Below are 26,996 nucleotides of genomic sequence, written 5' to 3' on the forward strand. Positions count from 1 at the left end.
TGTTCTGGAGTAATCTCTGTCACTGGAGTGGAACCCGCTGCTTCTGCCTGCCCAGCATCCTCGCCTTGGCTCACTGGGACAATGCACTGGTCGTGAGGTGCTGAGCCCACCCGGGAGGGAGCTGGTGAGTGCCTCCCCAGGTCCTCTGCTGGGCTGTGCGGGCTGGGGGTTGGTACCTTCTCTTCTTCTGAGAATGTAATAGTGGTCTGTAGGAGCCATCTTTACCCAAAATGTGAAATGACCCTGCCTGACAGCGCAGCCCACACAGAGCAAAGAAGTGCCAACAGGCGAGAGAGAGAAACAGTATCTTGAGGACCTATTACCCCATGATCGAGCTGTGCCTGAAGCAGTTCTAGCCCCTGCATAGCTCTCTTACATAACATCAGCCAACACATTATTTTGCTTATGCCAGTTTCAGTTTGGTTTCTGACACTTGTAATCTAAAGAATGCTTTCTAATAAAACAATAAAGAGTTTGTCTGTTTGTTTGTTGTAAGGATAAGAAGAAAAAGGCTTTTTCTGAGGTCCAATTAGTAAATAAACAAACGAATGTCCAAAATGAAATGGTTACAGTTAAAGTGTGAAAAAAGCACTAGGGTTATGAGGAAAGACTGTCGCCTTAGGGATAAGGCAGGCAGTAACAGCCCCTTTGAAGAAATGGTCAGGGTTGCCTTGTAGCGCTGAAAACCAAGAGCAGACCGCCCCAGAGCCACTTAGAAGTACTTGTGGTTACAGAGTAACAGGAAAAATTAAAGAAGAAATTAACACCTTATCCAAGAAACAAGCAGGAAGAGAAGGCCTTATTGGAAGTCAAGAGGAAGGTAACTGTCTTTCTGTGCAAAGGAAATCTAATTCACAGCAAAAAGGACATGTAGCAGGTAATCACTGACAAGGGCACCTAGTTTGTACTTAGGAGTTCGTACTTTAAAAAATGCTTTCTCCAAGAAAGACACATTAAGATGTTTTCTTATGAGGACAGGATATCATGTAATTAATAATGTGCTATTTTCTTAATAAAGTACCATTGTTAAATATCCTGCCAGACATGTTTCATATGTATATATATTTCTGTTTTTTTAAAAGAGACTCACAGTGGTGTGAATGATATGCCACATCCCCACTTCTCTCTGCTAGTTATACCTAAATACTTTGGTGCAACTAAACATCCATTTGTGGAGAGCTTCTTAGGTAAAACACTTTGATAAACACAACAGGAAACATGAAGAAACCTGTTTTACCCTTACTCCACTGAAACCTCTAGGAGATACCACTATATCATACGCCAGTGATTTTTCTTCCCCTGGAAATGGTCTACCAAGTATTTAACAACCTCTTTATCTTCTTCAGAAATTACAACACTAGCAAAAAATTTTTAAAATACTTTTCCCTAATGATTTTTATTTGAAAAAAATGTAGGAATTAGAATATTTAAATATTGAACACTCGATAAGAAGACTTTATATATGTGATCTGAGAGACCAAAATAGATGCCCTTTTATCAACGAAGTTGGAATCTAAGGTTAAAGAAACAAAGTTACCTACGGGTCAAGGGTTCAGGGCCCAGCTGTCACGGCAAATTTCTAAATTCCTGTGGCTACAAGAAAAACCACACTCTTGCTAGACTCTCTAACAACAGGAGCTATCAGGCAAATGATCAGAACTGTGATTTACAATCCAGACCACCATAGCCCTAACTGGATAGAGGACCAGCCTTACAAACATTCTTTTCCCATAAACTACTTCTAGAGGCTGCACACAAAGTATCTTTGTGTCCTATAGTTCACCTTTTGACATAAAGAGCCAAATTCCACCTCATTTTAACGCTAAAACCCTGTCCCAAAGGAAACATGGGAGATATGCTACATATGTTTAACCATTGCACACGCACCTGACTCCCCTTATAAATATGCATAGCTGTCCCCTCAAATCTGCTGAATATGTATGACTCTGTTGTGTAATAGGAACCCTGTGAGGCATTAAACAACCCAATCTGTCCTTCCCCTCCTAGAAGAGAGAGCACTTTCTCACAGACTGTCTCTTTCTGAGTTGTAAACTGATATACCCAATAAAGTTCTCCTTTCTACTATTTAGCCATCCTGGTGGTCTTTTAGATGACATATCAAAAGAAACACCACCATGAATAATCTAATATAATGGATAATGTCAAAAATCCTATTTATATGTTTCTGTCAAAATGTGAGAAACAGCCCTTTACACAAATCGATAACGGGGTGCAAGGCGAGAACTATGGTAAAGGCCTCGCTAAGAATAATGATAATAATTAGTTACTGTCCCCGTTTGCTTCTCTAGTTGCCACTCCGGAGCCACCTACCTGGCGTCCGTGAAGATTCTTAACTTTCCCCCTAGTTGGTGTACATAAAGATTCTTAACTTTCTCCATAGATCACATCACCTTTTCGAAACCTAAAGGTAGTCTTTAAGATATCTTCCGGGTCCTGCATTCCAGTGGATTGATTGGCCCACCCAGACCAGAGGCCCATACCAAGAAACCGACTCAACTGGAATTGTGACCCCAGGGACTGGAGCAACACAAGAAGATGACTTCCACACCCCTATAATTCTGCCCCAATTAATGAACCTAATTACCTAACTCCTTGTCTGCTAAACTAGCCTTAAAAACCCTGTCTCCCAAATTCTCCAGGAGGCAGATTTGAGAAATTTCTCCTGTCTCCCCACTTGGTGCTCTGCAGAATAAAACTCCTTCTCCACTGCAACCCCCGACTGTTTCAGTACATTGGCTCTTCTCTGTGCAGCAGGCAACAAATGGGGGCTTATTTAAAAAACAAAAACTTGGCCCATTACATACCTGAGCTTCTGGTTGTACTGTTTGACCTTTTCCAACGAGGCTGCATTTATCTGGGCTTGAAATTCTTCCACAGAAACATTGTCTCTATAATAATATCCTTCCATGCTCTCCAGTGCTGCATAAACAAGTAAATGTATTTTACAAGCAATCTGTAACTCAATTTCTCCATATTTAGTGTAATTTTATTGATTATTAGTAAATGTGCCCAACAGCACCAAGTATAAACATATATGCAAGAAACTATATTTAACTAGTCCAAAAATGAATGAAAATCGTTCTGCTCTCAAAATAAATATCAAACATTTGGTGATTTTTATGTTAAGTAGGCAAAGAAAATTTCTAGTTTAAACTGTCCTCTATTTTTAAAACATTTTGTATATGTTGTAAGAGACCAAAATATGCCACCCCAAAATATAACTGTAGGAGACCAGAATATAACACCCCAAAATATACCTCATTGGCATAAGGATTATTTTGATCTGGTTATTTTGAGAAACTGCAGACACGGGAGAAACTCTGAAATCAGAGTAGAAGTTACCGTTTTCTGTAAGGAAAATCTACATCTATAAAGGAAATCTCCATTTGTAAGAGTGTCTCCTCTCAGCACCAGGAAGAGAAGGAAGATTAAATCCCCAGAGATTCTTATCTGCACAACAAACCTTACCCCTGTTTTAAGGGGCTTTCCTGGTCACCTCCCCATAACTGAGCCTTCCCCACACCCTTCTTTCTTTGTTTCAGTGGACCTTGGTATGGAAGCCTAAATTCAAAGCCACCTTTAAGATTTACTCACTTCTCCCTGAGTATCTCCCATGTAGCCATGAGGTATACATGTTATTAAACTTCTGTTTGTTTTTCTCTTGTTAATCTGTCTTTTGTTATAGGAGTCCATCACAACTAAGCACTATGAAGGGTAGAGAGAAAATTATTTTTCCTCCCCTACAACATTCTTTGTGAAGCTAAATTCAAACTTCATATTATTTATATATACATACACATGTATTACATGTCACACATATGCATACATTCAGAACATGTGTACGAGAGGCAGAACTGTGCATTAACATATGTCAGAGTAAACAGATATCATCACTCTCCATGTCTGTTCACTTTCTCTTACAGTTTCAATCAAATTAAATTTAAGAAATAATAGCATAATAAGTAACAAGTATAGATAAAGTGAAATCTTAGAAAACCACCTCTACTCAAATGGTCAGATAATTTAGTTAAAAATAAATAAACATATACATAACATTCTACTAATTTTAAATGTCTTTTGATTAATATAGATTTCCTTTTTTACTAACATTTTTGATTATTTCTTTTTCTTTTAAACTTTACGAGGTGGTATTTAAAAAATTTTGGAGAGAAAGGGCTGAGAAATATAGATTTCCTATGGAAAGGCTGCCAGCAGAAGGATTGGCAATGGGTTCAATTTAGAAATGTAAATTATTTTCCCTTGAAATGCATTATCCCTTATGAGCCTTGATTTTTAACTATTTTGAAACTGACAAAAATTAATCTTCTTTCAAAACTGCTGAATGCAATAGTTTCTAAATAAAATAATGATGTTTCTTCAAACCGAGAGAAACCATTATCACCATTTTTGGGGGTAAAAATAGGAAGGTGACTGTTAATTTTAGCTGTGCTATATTTTGTAAACTGGTAAGAGTTCTACAGCACTGATGAAAATAAATTTGTGAAGAGTATTGCTAAATTTGAAATTTTTAAAAATGAAAATTTAAAAAATTGGTTCATAATTGAAAAAAGCAATTGTGGAATATTAAATAGGAAGTACTATTTACTTCAATACAAAAAATCAAATTTGTGGGCTTGTTTCAAAGTTTTTTTATTTGTTTATTCTGTGAACTAAAATAAAATCTTAAGCTCACCCAGCTGATTGAATGGACCCCCTCTTGGCCAAGGGGACCCCAACAATACCCTAAAACTGAGTTGCTGGCCATGAGAAGGGACATGTCCCCTCCCTGCTTGGAGATATCCTTTGTAACTCATTAACAAGTTCTAGGGCTATACAGGGCAGGGTTTGAACCACACCTGCAGGTCCTCAGATCACTTAAGTATGAGTATACGTCCAGTATACGTCCGGTGGCTTTTCTCTGATTAACAGATCTCCTTATCTTAACTTAAAACATCCCAAGCCTTTAGACAAAGTTCCATTTCTTTAACCAATTACAAATCAAAGAATCTTTAAACCCACCTATAACCTGCAATATCCTGCTTCAAGATATCCTGTCTTTTTGGGCCAAACCAATGTACAGCTTCCATGTATTGATTTATGTATGGCTTTATGTGTAATTCCTATTTCCCTGAAATGCATAAAACCAAACTGTAACCCATGGCTCTCTGGGCCATGATCGCACATAATCGGCTCAGAATAAATTTCTTTAAATTATTTTATGGAGTTTGGGTTCATTTCCATTGACAATTCGTTATGGCTTCTAGGAAGGAACTCTGGGAATTTCACCCTAAAATATGACACCTTGGCATGCTGATTATTTTTCCTAAAAGGCCCTGGCTGGTCAGCAGATTCTTCCAGAATCTGCTGAGCTCTGATATTCCTTTATGTACCTCAAGACAAGATCTGCCAAAGAGAACATGATTGCCTCCCTTCCCCTTCCCTCCCTTAAATCTAATTATCTTCTCTAAAGAAGAAGACACATAGACTTTTTCAAGAGAGGATCGTCTCTCCAACTCATACAAATTCCAAGAAAATCATTTACAAGTTAATTTCTGTCTCTTGGGTGCATTCACTCTCCCTAATAATCATTTACTATCCCCTACATTTCCCACTTCCCTTCCCTATGAAAGAGAGTACATGAGCTTCTGGACCTCATTGGGTTGTTGGGTAATCACTCTCCTATAGTTTTCCCCCCATGCACAGTAAATAAATTTTGTGTGCCTTTTTCTATTTTAAGTTCATTTTCAGCAAACCTTCAAAGGGCAAAGGGGAAGCCTTCTCTCCTAGACCCACATCTGCATTAATTAGAATAGTTACAACTGGCTCAGCAAACTTCTGGACCTGAATGCACGGAGGGAATAAAAGAAAATCTCCCTGATAAAACAATCCTCAAAAAAATGCCACATTTACCTCCATTAACAAGCTGTTATTTGTGAAAGGCAAATATCCCAGGAGGATTCAGTCTACCCATAGTCGTACTTCGATGTGAATTACTCTTACTAGTTGGAAAGCCGATGAAAGCCCTCGCACTAGAGTAAAACCCCAGTTTCTGCTCCTTAGTAGCTGTGTGACTTCAGGCAAGTTAATTAATATCTGAGATCCTCGGGCTCTGCATTTTAGACATGGAAAATAGGAATACCTACTAATTATGGTTGATGAGAAACAACTTAATTAAATAATAATATTAAGATAGCCTGTGACTGTTTGTATTTATTGAATGAGTTTTATGTACTAGGCAACATGCCAAATGCTCCAGGGGCAATATCTAGTTCTCAATTTCCATGAGATGTAGATTATGTATGAGTGTGTTTAGCCAAACAGAAAGTTTTGAGGACTAAGAGAAGAATCCATGTAAGGATGTTAGGTAGATAGTGAGGGATTCTGAGTCTCCTAGGGATGAAAGTGGGTGCTGCTGCAATCCACCACCCCCAAAATGGGCTTTCAGAGAGGCTCATGGGAGATCTGCATGTGCAGTAAGACTCAGGTCATGCAACTCCCAACTATCCAATCAAAGTGGTTCCACGGTGACCTCTGAACCACAAGGGAGGTCCCAATCTAGACACTATAAAACTAGACACAGATCATAACCAGGCCTTTTTGGCCCCTTCCTTTTGCTGCAACAATTGGTCAGCTGTCATCTGTGGAGTATGTATCGTGCTCTGTAAACCTGTATCTTGCTCTTGCCCTATAATCCTATCTTTCTCTCCTCAATAAACTCATTTTTGTGCTCGCCTTGCTTTGGTGTGTCTGGTCACTCTTCGGCCATGAGCACACTAAGAACCGACATTTGATCCCATTATGACCAACATGTAGGAATAACTATGTGATGTATAATAATGTTTCGTGATCCTAAATGTCTAAATGACTAAAACCTGACAAGGACACTTCAATTTGTGACTTGAGACCAGAAAGACTGGACGGAGAACACTGGGATGGAGCAACAGCGGGACTGTGGGAGAGGAGGCTTTGGGGAACCACCTGGGATCTAATATTCATAAAGGTCATCATTGTTCAACTTTGGCCAGAATGGCCTGTCCTGTGCTAAAAGCTTGTTACAATACAATAACAATTATATAAACACAACTTAATGTAATTTTAATGAATACTTCTACATTCCTGTTTTCACTACATTTTTGACAATTAATTTCCAAATTAACAAGGCAGTTAAAATTCACAATTACATAAACGTTTTAAAAAATAGGAAACATCTCTAACAATTTTGCCAAGAATCTTAGCAAGAATTTTGTGGCCCATATATTGGGTTGTGGGGAATGAACAAAAAAAGTGAGTTCTATATTTAAAAACTAAAATTTGTATGGTAAAGAAGAGGAAGGAGGACAACATTCCCTATTGAGCTAAATAGTTTACACATTTATTGTTATTAAAAGAGAAAACAGAACAATAGTCTAACACATTAAATTTCTATTCTCAGTAAAAGTAGGTTAAATATATAGTAATGCAGTAACTTCAAACCTTGGTCTCTCTTTAGCATTTTCTTGATTAGTTACTTCAGTTCTCTTCCATCAAATACTATATTTCTCAAAAGTAGTATTAACATATTTGGTTGAACAAATATTTAATTTATTTAATAACATTTAATTAGGGGCAGTATTTAAATTACAACTTGACTTTGCTTGTTTTACTTCTACCACTTTTGAATTAGAGGGAGAAAAACATCCCATTAAATTTAGGTAGTCAGCAAAAAAGGAAAACCTAATGAAGCTTAGGGAAAGTCAAAAATTAAATTATTCTCAGACTGAAAGTGAACTGCATTTCTATTTACTCAAAATATATTTCAAGGCTTTTCTAAGAAAGCGTTTAATCAGGAAAAACACAGGATTTCTGAAGAATAATTTTAAGAACAGTGTCAATCCACTAACACTCTTTTGATAGCATACTTTTGGTTAGATAATATACTGCACACCCACTGTTCCAATTCCTCAGAAACGGGCACAGTGGGCAGAATTCCTCAAAATCGGTTACACTTATTGTGAGGAAAGCAAGATTTGTCAATCCCATTATGACCAACGTGTAGGAATGGCTGTGTGACGTATGATAATGTTTTGTGATTCTAAATGTCTCAAAATGGAGTCAGTTACGACAAGTGACTCGGCTCACAATGAAACTGCTGACCCTTCAAAGTGATAAGCACAGGTGTGGTAGACTGAGGTGATACAGTAACACCTGCTGTGGCCAGCACCTCTGAGAACCCACCAGACAAGAAAGCAAAGCCAAAAGGTGGCTGAGATAATGACCACGGACCCTCCTGGGCAGGGCCATAAAAGCAGCCCAGAAACTGACCATGGCTTAGATGCCCGCAGAAGCTTTACCCATGAGAACTTAGAGGCCTCCTTTCTCTTGGCAGTGGCCCTGGAAGCTCTGCTGGGAGAAGGGCAACAACCTGCACCCCCATTGCCACCGCCACCACCCCTGGCATTTTGAGGGAAACTAGACCTGCCTGGTTCATCAGTCAGCACACTGGTATCCCCAGGTCTCGGTTGTGGTTCGTTTCCCCTCTCATCACTGCCTGTGTGTGCTGAGTACACTTGCATGACTGTTGGCATGCGAAAGCCTCGCAATAAATCACGAGTGTGAAAGCATTTAATTGGCCATTGGGTCATTGTGAAACCTCCTGGCCTCTGGGTGGAGTTAGTACAACTAGGCTGACTGGAACATGGCATGATACTGTGCTGTCTTTTCAAGAGAAGTGGGTTTACACGCTCGTATATAGACTCTTGACATTTGGGAATCCCAGTCTCGGAAATCTCAATCTTGGGCATTATTTCATCTTTTTTAAAAAGCTATTTATTGTTTCAATTATAAATACTGTATAAAACCCAAAGGGAAAACTAAAAGATACACCTTTTAAAGAACTTTAAGAAGAGTTCTGGAGGAAAAAATACTGAATGAAGGGCACTTAGAAAATGGCAATGTTTATAACAAAATGCTCCCCTTTGTTTAACAGAGAGGACATTCATGTTTCTAGGTGATTTTTATTATTCTCTGAGTAAGGAAAGATACCTTGCAAAGAGGAAAGAGTTAGCGGTAGCAGTTATTGGTGGCGGCTTTTTTTTTCCATAGGAGAAAAAAACCCCAAAATATTAAATACACAAGAGTGTGCTTGTGGGGAAAAGACCAGCACCACATGTCCCATTTGGTTTAATGCAAACCACCACAGAGAGACCCAGGGAACAGGTATTTAACAACACTTTACAAGGATGGGATACCATACGTTAGGACACTAAGTAACTTAAACCAAAGACCTTTATATAATGTGATGCCATGTCTCTAAGAGGTAAAACACATGGGTCCAGGAACCGAAGTTGGAAGAGGAAATGGTTGTGCTTAACATCTATTGAGGCTTGAATTGTGCCCACAAAAGATAGGACGAAGTCCTAACCCCTGGTGCCTGCAAATGTGATCTTATTTTGAAATACAGTCTTTGCAGATAAAATCAAGTTAAGATGAGGTCCTATTGAATTAGGATAGGCCCAAATCCAATGACTTGTGTCCCTATAAGAAGCTGGAAATTTGAATACAGAGACACAAAGGCAGACACACACACGGAGGGAAGAAGGTCATGTGAAGACGGAGGCAGAGATTGTAATCACACTGCTGCAAACCAAGGAATGCCAAGGACTGCTGGCAGCCACCGGAAGCCAGAAGAGGCAGGGAAGGATTCTTCCTTAGAGCCTTTGGCAGGAGAATGCCCTGACAACATCTTGATTTCAGATTCTAGCCTTCAGAACTGTGACAGAATAAATTTCTGTTGTTTTAAGCCACCCAGTTCGGGGCAATTTGTTACTGCAACCTTTGGAAACTAATGTATCAGTCCCAGTGACTCACTCACTCATCCCCAAACTCTGGTTCTGTGGATTTCCAAGGCACCAGCAGCCAGAAAGAGCAACCATCACTTTGGGAAGGCTGGTTGACCCCAATCATCAGAAGGACAGGGCTGTTGTTACACCGTGGGAGCAGGAAGGAATATGCTTGGCACGTGGGTATCTGCTGGGGTCCCTCTTAGTTTTTCCCTTGCCCAAATTTGATGGTAAATGAACAGCTGCAGCAATTCTGGTCCGAGAAGGGCCTAGTGACCAGGGGACCAAGTCTCTTAGGGATGGAGGCCTTGGTCATGCCACAGGTTAGCCACTTAGATCAGCAGAGGTTCAGGCTGCGAGTAAGGCCGACCCACAACGGATAGGAGGAGAAGGAAAATGAGAATCCGTCCCAGCCCCAAGACCAGCTGCAGCAGCAGGGGATACAACTTGTGTTTTTAATTTTCCTCTCCTAAATTATACCCTCTTCCAAGCCCTGGAAGTGAGGTCCACTGGAGTCCTGGTCCCTACAAAAAGACACAGGTCTGAAGGTGCGTGGCATGGACCACAGAGGATTTTCTAAGAGCTGCTGGCTGGATCCCCTTTCAGAAATGATGGGCTCGTTGCCCAGCTGCAAGGATCGCTGCAGAAGACATTCCTCCCCTGTTCACTCTCTAAGGCATGTTCAGCCTTTGCTGAAGAAAACTGTCCCACCCAAGGTCACATCTTCTAGGGGCCGTCTGTACGCTAACGACCTAACAATGCAGAAATATTTTACATTGCTCCCAGCCCCCTTCCCTCAGCTCCCCAGCATCTAGACACATTGAACATTTGTGAAATGAATTTGTCTAATTATGTAAAGATTAATTGGATAATTGCACAGTGTTTCATAATCCACACAGACTTGTAGTTTCTCCCTCCTGGTAGACTCCACAATCACCGGGAAAGCTTTTAAAATATCCTGGTATTTGGGGACCACCTCCCAGAGATTTTTGTCTTATTGATTTGGTGTGGGGCAGAGCACAGGTACTTTCTAAAACCTTTCCAGGACGGTTAGTGTGCAGTTAGTATTGAGAACCACTGACAGACGCAGGTCAGTGGGGAGTTAGGTGAAGAAAGGGACCCTGAATATTTATCTTCCTTGTATTTATGTTTTCGCCAATTTACAGTTATTTGTTTTATCTCACCAATGCCTCAGGGATTTCAACAGCATTAGTTCCCTGATCTGTAGGAAGCACTTATGAATATCAGCTAGAAGGTTTCTTTAGGGCGATCGTCACATTCTAGCATTTTGGTTATGCTCTGTACGGACTTTCCTGTCTGTCTGTTTCTGGTCCCCTACCTTGGAAATCTGTGTCACTTTGGTCTGCCTAGACAGCTGTTCTCCTTCAGCTCTGGCCTTCAGCAATATACATTGACCTCCATCCCTGCTCACTTCCGATCTCAAAATTCCTAATCTAATAGTTGGTCCCACCTCTGCAGGACACATCATCAACTACTGTGCCCTCCTTTTCCCACTGCTCCATGGAAGCAGGAAAAATGGGAAGAGGGTGATACATTTGCTTCCAGTTCTACTCTTACAGATGGTACCACAGAAAACTTTAGAAGGGGTGACTTTAAATCAATTTCCCAGGAAATTTTCAAATTCATCCAATTTTTAATTTTTTTATTTGCGAGCAAAGAACCATGTACACATGTATACACAACACTAAAACCCTTCAAATAAACTTTCATCCTAGGAATTGACTTCATTTGAAATCTCTTCTATTTACCACCACTTTCAATTACCAGATGGTAATCTCTACTCAAACTAGGTCTGAATTTCCTGTGCTCCTCTCAGTCGGATGAACACTAAGAGCTACTAATGATTCCTCATGGGAGTTTTATGAAGGTAGAGGAACTTCTGTACTTTCTTCAATAAACAACCTGATCCCTGAGATTTTTAATGAGACAAACTATTTCCCATCTTCTTTACCTATCTGTGACCTCGACTGCAGAAGTATTTCCACTGTTGCTTATTTAAATCATTTTTCATATTTTACTGCTGTGAGAATACTAGGACCTAATGTTTACTTTTCTTTAAATTACATTTTAAAAATGATACTGTATTCACTGAAATGATGCATATTTAGAGATTACTTTTAAATTGAATTTTACCAAAACTAAAATAGAGGTTGCTTGCAAAATAATCTTTTTCCTACTGAGTATGATTATTCAGCTATTTATGGCTGATGTGTCACCAATGCAATAATTTATTTTTTACAAAGATTCTTAGTGCCATCTGTTATCTCAGCAATGATTTCAAAGACAATTTTTTTTTTTTGAGACAGCCTCACTCTGGCACCCTGGCTGGAGTGCAGTGGCATCATCATAGCTCACTGAACCTCAAACTCCTGGGCTCAAGCGATCCTCCTGCCTCAGCCTCCCGAGTAGCTGGGACTAGAGGTGTGTGCCACCACACTCTGCTAATTTTTTATTTTTAGTAGAGATGGGGGTCTCCCTCTTTCTCAGGCTGGTCTCGAACTCCTGACCTCAAGCAATCCTCCTGCCTCCACCTTCCAGAGTGTTAGGATTACAGGTGTGAGCCACTATGTCCAGCCGCAAAGACAAAATTCTTAAAAAGAAATAAAAAAAACAAATGTACTCACCAGCAAACTGGTTTTAACTGATCAACACTTAAGTGCACATATAGGAATAACATTTATTGGGCGTTGGGCAGATGGGAGAGGGGAGGAGGGGATGGGTATATAATACATAATGAGTGCGATGTGCACCATCTGGGGGATGGACACGCTTGAATCTCTGACTGGGGGGGAGGGGATGCAAGGGCGATGTAACCTAAACATGTGTACCCCCATAATATGCAGAAATAAAAAAAACATAAAAAAAGAAAGAAATGAAGGCCATGCACAGTGGCTCACACCTGTAATCCTAGCACTCTAGGAGGCTGAGGTGGGAGGATTGCTTGAACTCAGGAGTTCGAGACCAGCCTGAATGAGAGGGAGACCCCATCTTTACAAAAAACAGAAAAAGTTAGCCAGGTGTGGAGGTATGTGCCTGTAGTCCCAGCTGCTCGGGAGGCTGAGGCAGGAGAATCGCTTGAATCCATGAGTTTGAGGTTGTAATAAGCTATGATAATGCCACTGCACTTTAGCCCAGAAGACAGAGTAAGACCTCTGTCTCCAAAAAAAAAAGAAAAAAGGAAAGAAAGAGAGAAAGAAAGAAAGAAAGAAAGAAGGAAAGGTAAGCCCGCATTAAATCCTGTAAGTTAACATTCCAGACCAGCACCAGACCAGCATCCTTCCCTATCTTATTAAATTATCTATCCCTGTGCTGGCTTTTAACCTGTTTTAAGTTAAACCATTCTCCTAACACATCTCCGAAGGTCTATTTTTGCTTATTGTTTCTTTCTGTTTTTCTTCCTTTTAATTACAGAATCTTGTATTACCTACATTGACCCTACCTATAAATCACAGTCCTCCAAAGAGAAATGAAGATACCTTCTAATAACTCTAAAATCGTTTCTTCACTGAAACTTTACTCTGTTTAAATGTATTCTTGCCAAGTATTTTGAGATTGACGAAAGGGTAATCTCTCTCTGAGAATTCAGGGTTTTAAAATAATATGCATGAGATACAAAGCAAAATTTTCAATTGGTAGCAAATTTAGATTTCATATGCCTGTCCATTCTGCAATTAGATAGATGGATTTCATTCCTCTACTCTTCTCATTTTTATTAGAACATTAAAATGCCACAGCCAAGCCAATGCAGTTCTTGAAAACTCAAAAAAAAAAAAAATCCCTATGGTATTATTCAGAGAAATTGGTATAATCTTGTGCCTACAGCTTGCATTTTTTTAGGAGCTGGAGGGGAATCCTAGACTAGAAGACACTACATAATAACTTGGACTTTAATCTTTTCTAGGTAGCATTTTATGATTTCAGAAATAAAAGATTGAGGACCTTCCCTTGGAAATTTAGTTCACTGCAAGAATTTTCTTGCTTATGCTAATCTTAATTTCTTCTATTGCAGTTGTTGATACTTGTTTATTTGAAAAAAAAAATTAGAAAGGAATACATATTTCCTGACCAAAAAAATTAACATAAAGAATTTTAAAAAGTATCAATTTAACCATCCAAGGATACTGAAAACAGTTAACACACATATATGTAAATATATACATACATACATACATACATGACACAATTGAGACTAAAATATAAATTCTTTTTTATATCTTGCATGCATGTACTGTCAAACTTTTTTATCTCATAAAACATTTCAATTGTGCAATTTTAATAGCTCTACAATATTTTAACTTATTTAAACTAGTTAAACCCAACTTATCTTTGTTTAAACCACTCATATCTTAATTCTCCATTATAAATAATGCTGCAATCCTATTTAATAAATATTTAAATCATACATGATTCTTTCCTTAAGAAACATTCCCAGAAGCAAACATATTACCTAAATACTATGAGTGAATTTTCAAATTAATTTAAAAAATCTTGGCAGTTAAAATTAAATTTATAAAAAAATAAATAAAGATAAAACAATTTAAGTGTACGAAGCATAAAAAGAGAAACTGTTTACCTTGTGCAAAAAGAACAGGATGAATTTTAAACCCTCCTCCATTTTTCAACCGTTGAGGCAGTTGTTCAAAATGGTAACTGTCAATGTAGAAGTAAACTTTCAGAGCTTGACGACTTCCTTCCGCTTGATATGTAAGAGGAACATCTAAAATGACATTTAATATTATATTACTGCCTAAAATAAAGACATGGTATATGATATACTTGTTAACTTTTAAAAATAAATCTGAAAATTACTAGAAACTAATATATTAAAAGTGCTTGTGTGTATCAAGTTCATGTTAAATACACAGTGCTGTTCAGTGGAAGGTATTAAATCAGATTCTCATTAGCTAAAGCAACAGATTTATTACTTACTGTACTGCATATAAAATTCTGTAATAAGAAACTTTGTTACTTTGACATACCAGGTGTCTCACTTAACTAAGTGAGGAGTTTAGCTACACATGGTTTGGATTCAAAATATCCCAGGGCAGTTGCCTCATTCATATTTTACTCAAAATGAGTCCTTGGGGTATACTTTTTAAGTACTGTGCAAGAAAATGAGTATGTAGCAACCATTATCAAAATTAGCACCATTTTGCAAGCTCCATTCCCTGTACACCAGAGCAAAAATGTATTATCCTCTGTTGATGCCCTACAGTCATTAAAAATTGTCCAAATTCTTGTAGCTATTTTCAAAGAACCTAGATTTAATTACTTTCATAAAAAAAATAAATGAAAGGCTAAAATGCTGTAGGATTATTTCACAATGTTATCATAAATCCTCTCCATTTTATGATATTTATGCATGATGAATATTTCTACCTCATTAAAAAAGAGTATAAAAATCTCCCTAAAAAGCAAGAATAGTCACATTAACCAGTTAAAAATTAAGGCCAAAACGTACTTGGTATGTAATACATGTTATCGAATCAATATTTATTACTTTTAACCTGCTTCTTTCAGTAAAACTGATACAAAATTAGAGTTCAAGGTTAAATGCCATTTATGATACCAGATTCCAGGCTCCTTATTAAATTTATCTACTCAATTCTGCATATGAATAGAGGACACATTTCATTAATACTTATGAGTCTTTTTTATGCCATATAAAATGCTTATTTAATTTTGTTATTATTCTTTTAAAGGAAGACACAAAGAATTAGGTTTAGGAAAGAGAATAAGTAAGTTTCTTAGCCTAAGAGTTGGAAGTTAATAGCATTTTAATAATGGGAAAATCTTTTACTTTCCTAGGTTTCTAAAATAAAGAAAAAAGATCCATGGATACTAAAGAAAATACAGATTTATACCCACTAATTATTTGTACCTTCTAGTTCCTCTTTTCATATACTGTCTCTCACATATATTTTAATTTATGTTAAATTCCATACCCTTACTCTTTGGCATCAATGTAACCAATCTCTGTGTTAACAAATGGATAATGTTATTGAAAGGAAAATAATTACACAACAGGTAGAGTTTCATATTATAAGACTAGCATAGAACTAAACAAGATGCTATATTAGGAATTAGGAAACTGAGACTTACTGAAAATTATCAAGTATATTAGTATAAAGTGAAGTTAAAACTACAAGTACTATAAGAAAGAATGGAGACTGTTTCCCTGGAAGCATTTGTTGCAGTTGTAAAAGTACACAATAATTCTCATGAATATAGATAGGAAAATTCTCAACAAAATATTAGCAGATCAAGTCTAACAATGTATAAAATAAATTGTACACCACAACCAAGTAGGATTTATCGCAGGTATGCAAGGCTGGTTCAACATTCAAAAATCAATGAGGTAATTCATCATATCGACAGGCTAAAAAAGAAAAATCACAGGATCACATCAATAGACACAGAAAAAGCATTTGACAAAATCCAAAACTGATTTGTGATAAAAACTGTAAGTCAACTAGAAATACAAGGGAACTTCCTCAACTTGATGAAGAATCTACAGCTAGCATCCTATTTAATGGTGAGAAACCTGAAGTTTTCCTACTAAGATCAGGAACAAGGTAAGGATGTCCACTTTCACCATCCTTTTCAATATCATACTGGAAGTTTTGGATAACAAATAAGAAAAGAAAATAAAAAGTACAAAGATTGGCAAGGAAAAAATAAAACTTTGTTTGCAGATGACACGATCATCAATGTTAAAAATCTGAAAAAATCAGCAGTAACAACAAAAAACTGAAACTAATGAGTAATTATAGCAAGGTTGCAGTATACAGGTTAATATTCAAAAGTCAATTGCTTTCCTATATACTAGCAATGTATAAGGGGAATTTGAAATTAAAAACACTACACCACTTACATTAGCATCCCCCCCATGAAATACTTAGGTTTGCCTCTAATAAAATATGTACAAGATCTGTATGAGGAAAACTACAAAACTCTGATGAAAGAAACAAAAAAAAGAATAGAGAAATATTCCATGTTCATGGATAGGAAGAATCAATATTGTCAAGATGTCATTCTTCCCAACTTGATCTATAGTGTCAGTGTAATACTAAACAAAATCCCAACACGTTCTTTCATGAATATTTACAAACTCATTTTAAAGTTTATGTGGAGAGGCAGAGGACCCAAAATAGCCAACACAATATTGAAGAACAAAGTTGAAGGACTGACACTACCTGACTTCAAGACTTATTATAAAGCTACGGTAATCAAGATAATATGGTATTGGAAAAAGAATAGACAAATAGATCAATGGAACAGAATAGAGAGCTCAGAAATAGACCAAAACAAATATACCAAACTGATCTTTGATCAAGGAGCAAAGGCAACACAACGGAGCAAAGATAGTCTTTTCAACAAATGGTTCTGGAACAACTGTACATCTACATGCAAAAACACGACTCTAGACACTGACCTTATACCCAGCACAAATATTAACTAAAAGTGAATCATAGACCTAAATTTAATATGCAAAACTATAAAACTCCTAGAAGATAACATAAGAGAAAACCTAGATGACCTTGGGAAAGGTGATGACTTTTTAGAAAAAACACCAAGGGCATAATCAAAGAAAGAATTGATAAGCTAGATTTTGTCAAATTTAAAACTTCTGCTCTTTGAAAGAAATGTAGAGAGAATGAGAAAAAAAGCAGTGGACTGGGAGAAAATATCTGCAAAAGACACTTCTGAAAAGGAACTGTTATCAAAAATACACAAATAACTCTTAAAACTAAACAATAAGAAAAAAAACAGGAAGGAGTTGTGGAGAAGAACAAGGAGCAAGATTTTGGCAGAGACTGACCCTTGAAGGATTTGGAGCCTGGTGGAAAGGGTAGGTGGGAGTGTTTACTTTTCCTCAGCTCACAACTATGGCAGGCTGCCATCTCCTGATTTGTTGGAGAGCCCTTCTACCCTGATAATCCAGGTGCTGCTACCATCAGGGATCTGAGAGCCTCTTGGGAGCAGAGCACCCAGCAGTGGGCCCACGTAGGATCACTTCTGCCCACCACAGACCCAAGCTGAGACAGCAGGTGCCATACTGCCTGCACCCATGTGGGTTTCTCTATACTGCCAGGAAAGTGACAGCCCCTCGGTCTCCCTGCCACTGGATCCCACATGAACATTCCCCAGCACCCACTTGGACTGTGACAACCACAAAGGAACAGGGAGACACAGGGGAGCAGCAGGGTTCCCAGGTTTCTGACTTGTAGGGTGGGCTGCTCCAAGGGGACTGAGACTAGGACTGCCATGAAGACTTTTTAGGACAGAGGAAGGTGGAATGCCCACTCTCCTGCACCAGAAAACCCTAGGCTCATGATATGAAGTCATGTGCACCCCTCCCACTGGAGACACAAGTGCAGAGAGGAGTCCACAGAGTAGGAGGGTATCTCCGCCCCAGAGTAGGAACAGCAGCAAAGCCCAGGAAGGCACATGGAGATGGGAACCTCCCCTCCCCCAACCATGCAATGCTGCAGACATAGCTGTCTCTGCTCCAAGCACAAGCTTTTGGCATGGGTGAGCTGCAGGTTTGCAAGTTCTAGGCTTGAGGGGGGTACACCCCGAGTAGCACTCCGCTCACCATGCCCGGGTTCTGCATGGAGGGTGTGGCTCATTTCCCTCCTTTCATGGACAGGCAGTGATTTTTGCAGCTGTGCCAACCCAGGAGTCTCAGCCCCTGGGTCTCTGCGTTGCTGGACCCACAGACAACATTGCCTAGCACCCACTTGCACCACAGCAGCCTTGGGATGCCAGTGGGTCCCGGGAGAATTGTGGGTCTCTCAGAGTTTGGGCATCAGTGGGGGCCACTTCCAGCTGAGAGGAGAGGGCAGCATGCCAGAAGGACCATTAGGCCAAAGGGAGCAGGGCACTAGCTTCCCAACATTCTGGGCCCTCTCTTCTTAATTTCTCCTTGCCCGTACACACACACACTGCTGCTGAGGCAGCTGCGGCTGAAAAGCTGTTTCCACTTGGCACTCGGAGGATTCCACAGGAGTGATTAAGCCAGGGCACTTGGGAGCAGCTGCCCTGCCTCTGACAGAGTGCCTATCACACCCCACCTCCTGCTGTGTGGCCTGGTTCCTAACAGGCCATGGACAAGTGCAGCTCTGCAGCCCAGGGGTTGGGGACTACAGCTACAGAGGGATTCATCCTCGAGAGGGGTTTTAACAGCGCCATCCCATCCTTATAAATGCAGCTCCTAATCGTTGAATGGGTCAATTCGTTTGAAGATTCTTTGACTATGAAGTTGGTAGTTCCCAGTTCCTGGATTGCTCTTCCCTGATTTACTGTAGGGTTGGGTCTTTCCTGTCCTTCAGATCTCAGCTTAAAAGCTACTTCTGCAGAGAAGCCCTCCTCTGGTCACCCCTTAGAGGGCCATCTGATCCTCTTTCTTTATGTATCTGTCTATTTCCATCATAGGATTTATCACATTCCTAACGATCTTTGTAGTGGATTCCTATTCATTGTCTCCCAACTTGGCTGTCAACTCCGTGGAGATAGGGACCATTTCTATTTCATCCACCAGCTCCAGGCACAATGCCTGACCCATACAGGGATAATGGGGACTCCACATATTCATTCTCCTAGCAATTAATCACTATAAAATTACCTATCACCACTGAAAAGGAGAAGACCTGCTGTCATTATACTATTCTCCAAAAAAATGCAGATTTTCCATAAAATAAATTTAATTATAGATAACCTAATCATTTAGATAGTTCATTCCTCCTTTCCTTATTACATAATATGGCACAGGAAGTACCTTGTACTTCCCTTATCACTGAAGTGAGTCTAATTGTCCATTTATTCTTTTGTGTCTCTCACTAGACTCTAAAAACTTGGTTTCATTTTCTTACCATTATATACCTAGAACTTAGTTCAGCACTTAGCTTGTTATTTCTTCAACGGAAATGAAATGTCTTCAGTCAAGACATTTGAGTTCTACTTGCTTGGCATGCCATAATTCTTCAGAATCTCGTTATTCTTTACATGCAAAAGTAACATTACCGGTGATGCTATAAATAGAGCTTTTTGAAAAGAACGCAAAGTAATAAAGTAAGGAAGATGGATTCAAATACTTACTGAATACTACCATAGCCATTTATAATGCTAGAGTCTTCCAAATACATTATTTTATTTAAGTCCCTCAGCCATGTGAGTTAGGGAAAGCTAACATTCTCACGTTTGCAGATGAGAATGGAGGCAGGACTTGAACTCAGGTTTCTTGACTTCAAAGCCAAATAGTCTCTTTACACCTTGGTGCTTCCTTCCCTCTGCACTCAGTCCTTTCTCAGACTTGCAGCCAACCAGTTTCCATTCCAGTGATGTAGAATTAATTACGTATGTCTGCACATATAGAAAGATCCAACCCCATGCAATATATCATAAAACTCTGGTTTTCTTACAACACTTAAGATGTGATAACCCTTGGATGTTGAATAATTCTCTTCCTTCCCGAGCCAACTTAAAATGAGAACTATGTTCCTATCATCACTGTTTTAAATTCATTTGGAATATCTAGCAATGTAGTACTGGGACTAGCCCTGCACTAAGAACTATTTTCAGAAGTCGAGGTTATGCTTCAAAGAAATACATAAAAATGTAGTGCCACATGTATATCACAATTTTTGTGTGTCGCAGGTACATCTACATTTATATACTAATACTACTTACATGGTCTCAATTATCTTTAATATTTAGTATGTGTTCCAATATACCAAAATGAAATCTCTCATGGTGGATATGCAATAAGTAAATATTTTATCAAGCTTATGATACTGGGGCTGCTCCTACTTGCTCAACAGACCATTTGCCAATAATGTCATATTGGAACGATGGAAAACAGTACTGCTGGAAAACAGCACTACTTATAGTTCCTCAGGCAAAGCTCTGAAAAACGTATTGGGTTATATCACGAAAATAGAGTTTTCTCTGCCTTCAGCAAAACTATGGCTACGTTATTCAAGTAAATGAAAATACATCCTGCTCTATACATACCCACAGAAGACCACACAATTTGTTCAAATAATATTATTCTTATCAAATAATACCCTGTGCCAGAAAAATTCTCCCTTGAATTTCTAACTTTGTACTTCTTATTCTCATTCATTGGGGAAAACGAAACTTTGATAAAATTCTGTTCTCTCTACCTTCATAAGTTAATATAAACGGCATCAATTTTTTTTTTTTTTTTTTTTTTACCATCTCCACAGCTACCCTTCTCTTACCTGGGTCATTCAGTAGCTTCCTAACTGGTCACTGGGTTTCTGCCCTTGCTTCAAGAATGTTCTATTCAATACAGGCCGCCTTTTATTATGTAAGTCAGATCCTGTCATTCACCTGCTAAATGGCTTGGTTAGGAAGGTAAAGCTCTTTCAAAGGCCGGCAAACCCTGTTAGTCTGGCCTCCTAGTCTGGCCTCCTCATTGTCCCCACCTCCTGCTCTGTTCCGTCACTCACTGGACTCCAGCCAAGCCGGCCAACTTGCTATCCTGACAGTATGCCAAGCCTGCTCCCACCTGAGTCCAGTGAGTCTGGGACACCCCTCCCCTGACACATGTGGGACTCCCTCCCTCAGCCCTCAGGGAGCTGTTCTTCTTCTAAGTGAGGCTTTCCTCCCTGCTATTTGCAACCTTGCACTTGCCCCTTCGTTTTCATCCTAGCTGTCTTTTACTTCCCCCTTCACATACTTTATATCATTACCTTCTAATTTATTATAAAATTAATTTGTTTATCTTCCTTATTATTTATAATATTTCTCCCCACCTGAATATAAGCCCCATGAGAGATAGTAGTCTGTTTAGTTCTCTACTGAATCCAACGATGAAAATAGTCTCGGCAAGTAAGCATTTAAGAAATTTTTGATGAATGAATGAATGAATATCATTCTGAAATCAAATCATGAATTAAATGAACATTTATTGAATCCCTATTTATTATACTAGGAATGTGAAAAATAAGAACATTTCTCAGCCCTGAAGAAGTTTACATCTTTTATCATAATATACAGCATCCTCACACGTATGAAGAAAGAAGGGGGCACACAAAAATATTAATAATAACAAACTGCTGAAGATTTCCTGGACTGATACATATATTTGAGACCTATTTATGAGAATGTGGAAATAGCAGACAATGATGATATTTAATAACTTGCAGAAACTAAAAGATATGGGCATTAAACCACGGGTATTGCTACTTCTCTGAGATAACTTAAAATAGTGCCTTTATCAGGTTTAATGATGGAAAATTGCTAAATCACAGAGATACTTTTCAATCTTTCAATTCATAAAATCACTGTCTATCAGATATATTAATATCAAAGTTATACCATATGTTACTGTTTGATGCCAAAGAAATCCTACACACATTTAATTACTTACTTGCAACCAGTGGTTCCTCTTCTGATGGTTTAAAGTAAAAGGAAACCTTTTCTAAATCAAATAGTGCAACCAATGTATCTTCCAACATGGCTTGTTCATCTGTCTACAAGGAAAGAAAAACTATGTTTAACACAATACGATATAATGGAATATAACATGACATAATGTAAGTTTAGACCAAAAATAGCTTCACTTGTGTTGTATTTACACATAGGTACAAAACAAAATTATAAACACTTCTCTAAGAATTCACTGCCCAAAATGAAATTAACAAATCCCTCAAAGTTACAAGTTTATTTATTTATTTTTTTTTGAGAGAGTTTTGCTGTGCAGTGGTGTCATCATAGCTCACAGCAACCTCAAACTTCCAGCTCAAGCGATCCTCCTGCTTCAGCCTCACAAGTGGCTGGGACCAGAGGCAAGTGCCACCACACCCGGCTAATTATTCTATTTTTTGTAGAGACAAGGTCTCACTCTTGCTCAGGCTGGTCTCAAACTCCTGGCCTCAAGCGATCCTCTTACCTCGGCCTCCCAAAGTGCTAGGATTACAGCCATGAGCCTCAGCACCTGACCTACAAGTTTCTTTTATGGTTTTATTTCACTTTTCCCCTATTGTTTAAATGGTGATATACACATTTTTTTCCAGTCTATTTTGCAGCTAGATATATTGATTTATTATTTACAAATAAATATACAAAAACCATGCTATTTGCCTCTAACCGTCCAAAATCTTATAAATTATAACTTCTGAGAAGCAAAGTTATTGTTTTAGTTAAAATCTATACTACATAATGGCCATCCTATTTTATAAGATAATTTACTAATTATTCAATTTGTTACTTATTAGAACTGTGATAAAAGTAATTTCCATGTATGTAATTATTTTTCTTCCCAAGAGCTTAGGGGCGAGAATCATGTTCACCTTACTTGTCTTTAAGGGGCCTTAGCCTGGAATCTTGTGAATATTTGATTTGCTTTAGTCATTTATCTCATTTTTACAGCATATGATTTGATAGCTGAGGCAGATAAAACCCTGTCACTGTAACAGATTCCGTCCGTGCCTTAGCGATATCATCTTTCTAGCACTAGAGTCTCGTCTTCCCATTAGCAGTTTAATGCATTCTCTATAGGGTCTTTTACTAACTTTGTTATGAAAATGTAATTAACCTTATCATACACAGCTTATCTTTTAAAGGTAACATTTGTTTTCTTAAGAATGTCAATGATCCTTTTAAACAATACGTTAACATGCTGTATAGAGCATTTTAAAAAGTTGCCGTAAGTTTGTAGCCATATTTTTGGGGCACCATTAGTAGAGGATAAAGGAGATGGTAAAGAATTTCCATTATGTGAAAAAGAATCAGCAAGTTAGCCCCAGGCTCCAAAAGGGCAGAACGGAGACAGACATGGAGAGAATAGTCACCTTTGCACCTTGGTTTGATACTTAATATAGTGCACAGAATACAGTAAGTGCTGGATAAATGTTTATTAAGCCATTATTATTAATATTTAAAATCCTTTCAGGGCCAAGCACGGTGGCTCACACCTGTAATCCTAGCACTATGGGAGGCCGAGGTGGGAGGATCGTTTGAGCTCAGGAGTTCGAAACCAGCCTGAGCAAGAGCGAGACCCTGTCTCTACTAAAAAAAAAATAGAAAGAATTAAGCTGGACAACTAAAAATATATAGAAAAAATTAGCCGGGCATGGTGGCGCATGCCTGTAGTCCCAGCTACTCGGGAGGCTGAGGCAGGAGGATCGCTTGATCCCAGGAGTTTGAGGCTGCTGTGAGCTAGGATGACGCCACGGCACGCTAGCCCGGGCAACACAGTGAGACTCTGTCTCAAAAATAAATAAATAAATAAATAAATAATCCTTTCAAAGCAGCAGAAAAATGCCATGAACCTGGAATGGAAGAAAAGAACTGAAAATTCAGCATTTTTCTGATTGCGAGGAATATACGCAGGAAGAAATGCCCAAGACAGTCCGTGGTGCAGGTCACAATGCTTCAGCGGACACAGCCAAAGCAATACCCAAGTGACCACTGGCTGTGCCTAGAGCTCAGGGACACACATAACGCCAGTGTCTGCACTCCCAGAGAGACATCCACATTCCTAGGTGGATATTGTGTTCTAGTGACAGAGGCAGAGAGACTATGTGTTTCTTTGAATTTTTTTTCCTTAGCAACCTTTGGATTTTTAAAAATCAATTCCTGAAATAAATCAAAGGAGTCACAAGACCACTTTAAAAATAACCAAACAAACAAGCTGCATTGAGATATAATTCACATACTGTAAAATTCACCTATTCAAAGTACATAGCTCAGGGGGTTTTTAGTTTGTTCACAGAGCTGTGCAGCTATCAATATAATCGAACTTTAGAACATTTTCATCACCCCAAAAAGAAACCCAGTACCCATTAGCACTCACTCCCATACTCCTCCCTCCATCCTCGGTTGTAGACAACCACTAGTCTAATTTCTGTCTCTACAATTTACCTGGTCAACATATTTCATCATAATGGAATTAGACAATAAATGGGCTTTTGTGACTGGCTTATTTCACTTAGCATAATGCTTTCTAAGGTCATCCATGTTGTAGCCTATATCAGTCCTTCATTTCTGCGGAATAACATTCCATTACACAGATACACCAAATTTTCTTTATCCTTTCAACAGTTGATGGGCATTTGGGTTGTTTCCACTTTTTAACTACTAAGAATAATCTTGCTTGAAACATTTTGTGTGAATGTTAGTTTCCATTTCTCTTGGATAATACTTAGAAGTAGAATTTCTAGGTAATATGAAAACTCTATGCTATGTTTCATATTTTAAGGAACTGCCAAACTGTTTTCCAAAATGACTATACTGTTTTAAATTCCCAGGAACAATTTACAAGAGTTACAATTTCTCCACATCCTCCCCAACACTTGTTATTATCTGTCTTTTGAATTACAGCCATCCATACCACACATGATATACTTCATTGTGGTTCTCAGTTGCATTTCCCTAAGGATTAATGATGTTGATTATCATTTCATGTGCTTTTTGTCCAATTTTGTACATTCTTTGGAGAAATATCTATTCAAATTCTTTGCCCACTTTTTAATTGCGTTATTTTTCTTTTTTACTATTGAGTTTTAAGGGTTCTTTATATATTCTGCATATAAGTCACATCAAATTATATCATTTGTAAATATTTTCTCCTATTCCTTGAGATTTCAAATAAAATTAAATTTAAAGTAAAAGTACGAGCACTTGATTAGACAATGGCAGTTTTAAAGTAAGGAGAACAGAATAGAAATGATGCCTTATTTATTCATTCACTCATCCAATAAGTACTGCCTACCATGTGTTAGGAAGTGGGCCTCCTATCATATGTAATTTATATCTGATAAGCAATGATTAATATTTATTTTGTTTTTAATCACTTTTCCAAAAATGTCTTACTTCAAATTTTTCATTAATACCACCAAATAAACTGATCACCCATGTGGAGTGAGCAGAGTCTTTTCAAAAGAATCTATTTCTGTTTCTAGGAAGTACTCTGAGAAGGACTTTAAGTTATAATTCCAGAACCGTCTATGGCTGTGCAGTGCAGCAATCAGTTTCCTGTCCTCAACATCATTGAAGAGAAACATAATTTTGTGTATAAATTCATGTATATTTGTTTAAAAATTCAACCATATTACTTAGTAGCTACATCTTCTATGCACACAGATGAAATAGGCTCTCATGATTAAAATCACAATTCTATTTAGTGAGCACCTAAAGTTTGTATATAAAAGTGAACATATTTGCTTTTAAACATCATGACAATTGTCCAAACCACAGAAGGTATATGAGAAAAAACTCTTAAGCTCACCATAGTTTTATTTTTCAAATATTTCATGTTGCTTTCTTCATATCCCTGGTGGAAAACTGATGCATAAACATGGAATAGTCTACAGTAATTAAGGCAATGTTCTTAGATTTAACAGGAAAACATGCATACGAAGGAAGGAACTAAAATTATTTAACATATGCAAATTTTAAACAGATTGCAGACAGTATGGCATGCAACTTGTCTGAGCCGTCTATTAAGCACGCTCCAGAATATCAACCTCCCTGGGAGCTTTCTTTCGTGGCAGGCTGTTTCTTCTGGACTGGGAATAAGGAACACCAGCAGAAAGACCCTTTTTCTTCTGATGACCTTTTCCAGTCAGTGCTTAGGGATACAAGAATTAGTAACAGATGGAGGCTTTCTCAGCTTTTAGCAGCCACAGAGAAGCGATAAAAATCAGGAAAGAAAAAATACATTATACATACTTACTAAAGCTTGAATGACCATGGAAATATATATTTTTTAAAGTAGCTAAATGACTGCAGATGCAGTAATAAAGGAGAGAATGAGGTGGAAATGAATAACCACTTCTTATTTGGGATCATTTTACAACGCAGGTTCCAGTTGACACAGACAGTGGGAGCCATATGATTCCTTACCAAGTTTGGTGACAGAAGTGACTGAAAGTGAAAAAGAACGCCTGCATTTGTTATCTGTTCCAGCCACCTCCTGCTGGCTTCCCAAGTTTCCATCTCATTTTCCTTGCTGTTGTCAAACATCTGGTTTAAGGCCGCCATGAGTTGCTCAGAGAAGGCACAGACGGTGGCCACGAGACTCTGGCAGAAAACCATGTCTCTCCGGAGCTGCGTCTCACTGTCTGTGATCCAAAAGAACATAAAGATGGCTTTGAAAAATGT

The 26,996-nt window shown here is 38.3% G+C and overlaps 1 protein-coding gene across 1 annotated transcript in view; it reads right to left on the minus strand.

The window, feature by feature from the left end:
- The window catches only part of PREX2 (phosphatidylinositol-3,4,5-trisphosphate-dependent Rac exchange factor 2), a 306,900-nt gene that overhangs the window by 64,258 nt on the left and 215,646 nt on the right, over positions 1 to 26,996 (minus strand). Inside the window, exons 29-32 of the mRNA XM_012663111.1 lie at positions 26,739 to 26,956; positions 22,261 to 22,363; positions 14,434 to 14,577; positions 2,826 to 2,940 (exon numbers count right to left, since the gene is read on the minus strand). Of these exons, the coding sequence (XP_012518565.1) occupies positions 2,826 to 2,940; positions 14,434 to 14,577; positions 22,261 to 22,363; positions 26,739 to 26,956 (580 nt within the window). The remainder of the gene's footprint in view (positions 1 to 2,825; positions 2,941 to 14,433; positions 14,578 to 22,260; positions 22,364 to 26,738; positions 26,957 to 26,996) is intronic.

The sequence above is a fragment of the Propithecus coquereli genome, unplaced genomic scaffold, assembly GCF_000956105.1.
Source record: "Propithecus coquereli isolate 6110/MARCELLA unplaced genomic scaffold, Pcoq_1.0 Scaffold8, whole genome shotgun sequence".
Classification (NCBI taxonomy): domain Eukaryota; kingdom Metazoa; phylum Chordata; class Mammalia; order Primates; family Indriidae; genus Propithecus; species Propithecus coquereli.